At 46.0% G+C, this 7,769-nt stretch overlaps 1 protein-coding gene across 5 annotated transcripts in view; it reads left to right on the forward strand.

Moving 5' to 3' along the window:
* Positions 1–7,769, forward strand: part of NSD2 (nuclear receptor binding SET domain protein 2) — a 101,233-nt gene that overhangs the window by 18,253 nt on the left and 75,211 nt on the right. For all 5 annotated transcript variants that reach the window (XM_017539008.2, XM_037742176.1, XM_017539010.2 and 2 more), the window contains 2 exons: positions 3,252–3,877; positions 7,113–7,275. In XM_017539008.2, coding sequence (XP_017394497.1) covers positions 3,281–3,877; positions 7,113–7,275 — 760 coding nt within the window. In that variant the 5' untranslated portion in view covers positions 3,252–3,280. The remainder of the gene's footprint in view (positions 1–3,251; positions 3,878–7,112; positions 7,276–7,769) is intronic.

Genomic DNA, 7,769 nt, shown 5'->3' on the forward strand with positions numbered 1-7,769 from the left:
TTTATAAAAATATTTGCTGAAATATTTATTTTATATTGTATTTTTTTAGACAGTGTCTCGCTCTGTTGCCAGGCTGGAGTGCAGTGGCTCAGTTTCAGCTCACTGCAGCCTCCGACTCTCTGGTTCAAGCAGTTCTCTTGCCTCGGCCTCCCAAGTAGCTGGAATTACAGACATGCACATGCACATGCACCACCACGCCTAGCTAAATTTTTTGTATTTTTAGTGGGGGGGGGGTTACCCACAGAGACCAGCCCGGACAATATAGTGAGACCCGTCTCTACAAAAAAAGGATTAAAAAGTTAGCTGAGCATGGTGGTGTGTACCTGTAGTTTCAGCTATAGGTGGGAGGATTGCTTGAGCCCTGAAGGTAGAGGTTGCAGTAAGCTGATATTGTGCCATTGCCCTTCACTCCAGCTTGGGTGATAGTGAGATCCTGTCTCAAGGGGAAAAAAAAAATTGTTTGGCAGGGTACGGGGGCTCATGCTTGTAGTCCCAGCACTTTGGGATGCCGAGGTAGGATTGCTTAAAGCCAGGAGACTAGCCTGGTCAACATGACAAGTCTCCATCTCTACAAACAATTTTATTTTTATTTATTTATTTTTGAGATGGAGTCTCAGTCTGTCACCCAGGCTGGAGTGCAGTGGCACAGTGTTTGCTCACTGCAGCTTCTGCCTCCTGGGTTCAAGCAATTTTCCTGCCTTAGTGTCCTAAATAGCTGGGATTACAGGTGTGTGCCACCGTGCCTGGCTGATTTTTGTATTTTTAGTAGAGTTGGGGTTTCACCATGTTGGCCAGGCTGGTCTTGAACTCCTGACCTCAAGTGATCCACCTGCCTTGGTCTCCCAAAGTACTGGGATTACAGATATGAGCCACCTCACCCAGCAGCTGAACTCCTTGAATCTGTACATTTATGTCTTACCAAATTGAGGAACTTTTAGAGGGCCACTGTTTTCTCCAAATATTTTTTCTGCCTTTTTTCCGCCTTTTTTTCCCCTTTCCTTCTGGGAGGAACTCCAGACCCTTTAATATTGTTTTACAGATTGGTGAGGCTTTGTTTCTTTTTTTGTTTTCTCTGTATAGTCTTGCTCTGTAATCCAGGTTGTAGCACAGTGGTGCAATCGCAACTCACTACGGCCTTGATTTCTTGGACTCAAGTAATCTTCCCACCTCACCCTCTCAAGTAGCAGGGATTACAGGCACACACCACCACGCCTGGCTAATTTTTGTATGTTTTGTAGTGATGGGGTCTCACTGTGTTGCCCAGGCTGGTCTCAAACTCCTGGACTGAATGATCCTCCTGCCTCAGCCTCCGAAAACCTGGTCATATTCCCTTTAAGATGGCTTCATCTTTGTGCCATCTTTTTTTTTTTTTTTTTGTCCAGCAGCTGGAATCTGCTTTCAGTTATTTCATAAGCTGGGCTGCTTGGAATCAGCCTGGAATTTGGGCAGAGTTTATATGCAGAATTTGAGGCTCCCCTCTGGGATTCTCTCGATATACCCCCTTATTTTATAGCTGTTACAGTTGCTTCAGACTCTCTTCAGTCACATTTAAAAATGGAGTTCACCCAGTGCTGTTCCCTTTCTTTCAAGCTTTGGTTCCATCCATTTTCTCCCTGCTTTTGGTTGCTCTCAGTTCCTTCAGGAGGTGGTTTTTTATATTTTGTCCAGGGTTATAGTTTTTACCTGTGGGACAGTTGGTATGATATGATCTGGAAGAGGAACTGACTTTGATCTACCTTTTTAAGAAATTATGCGGGTTAGACAAAACACATTTGGGTGTGTTTTGGTGTTAAAGGTTGTCCAGGGTGATGAAGCCGAACTGGGACTTTTATGTTTTAAAGGTTTTATGTTTGCACTTTTCTTCCTGTCTCCTTCCTCAGCTGTCTGCTTTCTGCGGAGCCTGTAAGTTGTAGACACCAGCATCTCCCTGTTGCTGCACATCAAGTGTGTCTACATCTTGGGCCATATAGCCCTGCTGCCTGGGCATCCTGTGCATTGCAGGAGATAATGTAGCAGCATCCATGACCACGACCCAGCATAGGTCAGGGGCCACCCCCTAGTAGTAATGAAAAATGTCTCCAGATGAGGCTAAGTGTCCCTGGGGAACAAAACCCTCCCATTTGAGAACTGCTGCTCTAATCCACCGGCATCTGTAGTCCTTACTGTGCTCAGCTTTTTCCCAGTGTCTGATGCTGTTGGTTTCTGCCTTTTCAGAGGGCTCTTGGAGTTTGTGATGGTGTAAGCTTGAGAGATGCCTTCCCAGCTGCGGCACGCCTACCTGTTCCTTATTCCCAGCTGTGTTTTGGGGCTCTGGCCCTTTCAGGAGGTGTCTCAGGTTAGGGAATATAGCTTTGCAGTGAAGACCCCACACCACAACACTGCAGCCATAGTCGCCTTCCTGAACTGCTCTCTTCTGCACTTGGGCCTCGTTGGCCAGTGTGGCGCACTGGCAAAGTAACCTGTGTTGTGGCTCAGCAGTGTTGTCCTCAACTAGTTAATGTTCAGGTAGTAGCTAAAAAGTGTCATGTTACTGCTGTGTTCTTTCATGTTGAATTTGGGCCTGAACATGGAGGAGGGTAGTGGACTGAGACAAGAACACTGGCTTGAGCACAGCCAAACCTGACCAGGAATGCTTTCACCCTTGGTGACTCTTGGCTTTCTGCTTCTTATTTCCATCAACCTGGAGCTAATCCTGTGCTTGGAGTTGGAATATCTGGTTTTAAACTTTGCTGACTGTGTCATTTTGGGCACGTTCTGAGCCTTTGCCTGAGTCCACAGCTGTAACAGGAGGGACTGGGATGAGCTCTTTTCCTGTTAGTATTGATTTTGCTTTTATGCTGTTCCTTGTTGTCCTTTTGCATAGGCCTGGAATTATGCCAGCCACCTCACACATATTTTTATTCCACTGTGAACAAGTGGAAATCTGTGTTTTAGGGATGATTGATAAATTAAGTTATGTGTCCCTGGCCATGCTGTGATTTTTAGTGGTATGACTGGAGTTTGCTGTCTTGACTGACTTTTGTGTTCTTCCTTTAAAAAACGATTCCTTGTTCTTTTCTTTCAGCTTTATCATTTTGTGATTCTGTGTAATTTTTGTGATACTAAAACTGTCTCCTGTGATGTGAATTATTATAAAAATGTGATAAATTGCTTGTAGAGAAAACCAGACCCCACAAAGCTGTAGAGGTCCTCGCATACCTATCCTAGATTTTAAATGTAACATGTTGCTTTTTCTTTTTAAAATACCATAGTGTTCTAAGAACGGAAGCATCTGGGCTGGATGGAATTTAGCATCAAGCAGAGTCCCCTTTCTGTTCAGAGTGTTGTAAAGTGCATAAAGATGAAGCAGACACCAGAAATCCTCGGCAGTACCAACGGGAAGACTCCGAGCTGTGAGGTGAATCGCGAGTGTTCTGTGTTCCTCAGCAAAGCCCAGCTCTCCAGCAGCCTGCAGGAGGGGGTCATGCAGAAGTTTAACGGCCATGACGCCCTGCCCTTTATTCCAGCCGACAAGCTGAAAGATCTTACTTCCCGGGTGTTTAATGGAGAACCTGGTGCACATGATGCCAAATTGCGTTTTGAGTCCCCGGAAATGAAAGGGATTGGGACACCACCTAACACTACCCCTATCAAAAATGGCTCTCCAGAGATTAAGCTGAAAATCACCAAAACATACATGAATGGGAAGCCTCTCTTTGAATCTTCCATTTGTGGTGACAGTGCTGCTGATGTATCTCAGTCAGAAGAAAATGGACAAAAACCAGAAAACAAGACGAGAAGGAACAGGAAGAGGAGCATAAAATATGACTCCTTGCTGGAGCAGGGCCTTGTTGAAGCAGCTCTGGTGTCTAAGATCTCAAGTCCTTCAGATAAAAAGGTATTTAGGAGACATTCTGTCAAGGGTCACATGACCTTGAGCAGTGAGCATGGGCATCTCTTGAGGGTACCTGCATGAGTACTGGGGTGGGTGGAGGAGGGGAGGACAGGCCTTGTACTTCCAGCTGCTTGCCTGAGCCCTGGCTGTGGGTTGGAGCAGGACATCTAGGATGTTCTGGCACTGCTTCCTCAGTTCTCAGCTGGCTGCTGAGCCAGTTGAGAGGTCTAGAGAGGTGAACTAAGTTTTCAAGATTCAAATGGCTAACAAGAGGCAAACCTGTTTCTGAACGCAGGTCTGCCAGTTTCAGAGCCCTTGCTCGACAACGTCAGGCTACACTCTTTTCATGGATCTCATCTCCAAGGTGTTCTTTAGCCTGATGTGGTCAGTGGAGACATGCTGGGCTCTAGAGTATGACTTCTTAAGTCTGTACCATCTGATGAGTGGGAAGCAGGGCTGTGCAGAGGTGCTCCTACTGTCCTTCCCCTATGGTCTAGAGTCCACTTATTGTCTCCTCAGCCAGGTGGTCCAGCAGATGGCCTGCCTCCCGAGGCCTAGGGATGTGTTTTTTGCCTCCTGTTCTTGGTTCCCATTGCAGAGCCCCGAATGTTGAACACAAGTGAATGAGTGTTTCCTCATCCTAACTTGAGATGGAAAAAGGTGGTAGTGCTGCTCCATTCTGCCTGGTGGTTGGTGTTTCCATGCCTTCACGTGGCACTCAGGATGGCCCTAACACATATGAAACAACTGAGGGGCCATGGCTTTGGCAGAAGGAAGGAACTCTTGAAGGGACAGCAGTCTCTGTTCATCTGGTGGTTGACAGGGTATTTCTCTTTGGTTGCAGCTCCTTGAAATTGTTAAAATAATGAAGAGCTTTGAGGGATAAAAAAATTTTGAGTACTCAGGAGTTGTTTAATTCTTGCTCATGTAATTGTGGTGGCAGTTTTTATTTTTATTATTTTTTAGATAGGGTCTCTGTTGTCCAAGCTAGAGGGCAGTCGTGTGATCATGGCTCACAATAGACTTTACCTCTTAGGCTTGGGTGATCCTCCTACCTCAGCCTCCTGAGTAGCTGGGACCACAGGTGTGCACCCACTATGTGCCCAGCTAATTTTTCATTTTTTGTAGAGATGGGGTCTTGCTATGTTCCCCAGGCTGCTCTCAAACTCCTGGGCTCAAGAGATCCTCCCACCTCTGCCTCCTGAAGTGCTTGGGTTATAGGTGTGAGCTGCTGTGCCCAGCCTAGAAAGATTTTTTGAAGTGCCCATGGCTGTATTGAACCTCATGCTTTTGCATGGGAAGAGGCCTGTGCAAGTTGTCCGAGACCTAGCCGTTTTGTTTTCAGACAGGCTCTTGCTATATTGCATAGGCTGTTCTTGAACTCCTGGCCTCAAACAGTGTTCCTGCATCAGAGCTGGCTTTTTCTTTCTCTTGCAACTGAAAAAAAATAAACTAAACAAAAAAAGCTGGTTTTTATTCCTAGCTCTGTCCCTTGGTTTTGTTAAAACTTGGGTAACTCACCTGATTTTGACTCTACATCTGCAGAGTGGGGTCAATAAATGTAAACCTGGGTTGCTATGCAGTAATCTGGTAGCTATTCTGAAAGTATGTCAGGCCTGGTGCAGTGGCTCACTCCTGTAATCACAGCACTTCGGGAAGTAGGAGGATTGCTTGAGCCCAGGAGTTCAAGACCAGCCTGGGCAACATAGTGAGACCTTGTCCCTACAAAAAAAAATAAAATTAGCTGGGCATGGTGATACCATCTGTGGTCCCAGCCACTAGGGAGGCTGAGGTAGGAGGATCAAAAAAACATGGAAATGCGTCATGTGGCAGCTCATGCCAGCCGTCACCAGCATGCTTGTGGCAAGGTTTAGGGCCGTCATCCTCAGCTCACAGATGAGACAATTGAGGCCTGAGGCAGTGGAACAGTCTACTTATGTGCATAGTGCTCTGAGGAGCAAGGCCAGGGATTCACCCTTGGAGGACTGGGGCCATGCTGGCTGCACTCGTTCCCACTGGAGAGCAGAACTGTGAGTGGCTTGTGTGGAGGAGTTTGTTCTTGGTGGAATGTTCAGCCACAACCTATCCATGTTCTGGAGGTGGAGAAATTGAGGCTCAGAGAGCCCCAGAACTCAGATTCCATGTGATGGAACTGGGACTTGCTCCTACTCCTTCTGGTGTCCTTGCCCTCACCACACTAGGACAGTTCATGTTGGTGACACCTGGGCTGCTGAGAACCAATCGTCACACATGACTGAGGGCAGGGGTCAGTATGGATTTGGGATTCTGTGAGAATTCCTTTTTGACCAGTTGACTAAAGCACCATTAAAACCGTCTATTAATACTAGGCCAGGGGCCAGGCACGGTGGCTCATGCCTATGATCCCAGCACTTTGGGAGGCCAAGGCAGGTGGATTACCTGAGGTCAGGAGTTCGAAACCAGCCTGACCAACATGGAGAAACCCCATCTCTACTAAAAATACAAAATTAGCCGGGCATGGTGGTGCATGTCTGTCATCCTAGCTACTCAGGAGGCTGAGGCAGGAGAATCGCTTGAATCCAGGGGGCAGAGGTTGCGGTGAGCTGAGCTCGCACCATTGCACTCCAGCCTGGGCAACAAGAGTGAAACTCTGTCTCGAAAAAGAAAAATACTAGGCCAGGGAGATAGATTTATACAGAGATCTTTGTAATTTTTTTTTTTTTTTTTTTTTTGGGACAGAGTTTCGCTCTTGTTACCCAGGCTGGAGTGCAATGGCGCGATCTCAGCTCACCGCAACCTCCGCCTCCCGGGTTCAGGCAATTCTCCTGCCCCAGCCTCCTGAGTCGCTGGGATTACAGGCACGCGCCACCATGCCCAGCTAATTTTTTGTATTTTTAGTAGAGATGGGGTTTCACCATGTTGACCAGGATGGTCTCGATCTCTTGACCTCGTGATCCACCCGCCTCGGCCTCCCACAGTGCTGGGATTACAGGCTTGAGCCACCGCGCCCAGCCCTAGATCTTTGTAATGTTGAATGGCTTTTGTATGCTATGCACTGTCCTGATCCTTTAGCTGAGAGTGAGAGACAAAATTTTGATGAAGCGATATTGAGGCTATCATCTAAAACACAGCAAGGGAGCACACTCTATTTTTGGGAATCATGTGTATTTGGACATTTCAGCCTGATGAATCCTTGTCTTCTGGATATAGGGGTAGTGATTGGATGTGTTAGTGTTTGTTTTTTGTTGTTCATTTTCAGATTCCAGCTAAGAAAGAGTCTTGTCCAAACACTGGCAGAGACAAAGACCACCTGTTGAAATACAACGTCGGTGATTTGGTGTGGTCCAAAGTGTCGGGTTATCCTTGGTGGCCTTGCATGGTTTCTGCAGATCCACTCCTTCACAGCTATACCAAACTTAAAGGTACTGTGTTCTTTGGGCTGTTTTTCCAACTTTCTCTTCTGCTCTTAATCTTTCTCATCTCCAGGCTTCTTTCTTACTCTTTCTAAATAACCCTGCTGTGGTTCGTATTTGCAGCTTTACCTAAAGTTAGTGATTGATTCAAATGTGACATGTTGTCATTGCTTTTTATATTTAACTCAAATACGTACTTCATCTGATTGAATTAGTGATAAGGGAGACATGACTTTTGCCTTGTATAATTTCTGGTTTTATGATAAATAGTTCATGACTTAGTTATAATGATTGCTTATTTCAGCATGATTTGCAGAGTGTTTTGTGCTAAGTTTAAGTTGTAAAAATGTCCAAGTGAATTTTATTAGGCCTCTGGGAAGATGGAGAACACTGGAAATGATCATCTTTGTCTTATGAAGCTTGAGTAGATAAGTGGATTTTTTTTTTTTTTTTTTTGATAAGTCTTGCTGTCTCACCCATGCTGGAGTGCAGTGGCATGATCT

This window comes from Cebus imitator, unplaced genomic scaffold (genome assembly GCF_001604975.1).
Source record: "Cebus imitator isolate Cc_AM_T3 unplaced genomic scaffold, Cebus_imitator-1.0 Scaffold117, whole genome shotgun sequence".
NCBI classification, from domain to species: domain Eukaryota; kingdom Metazoa; phylum Chordata; class Mammalia; order Primates; family Cebidae; genus Cebus; species Cebus imitator.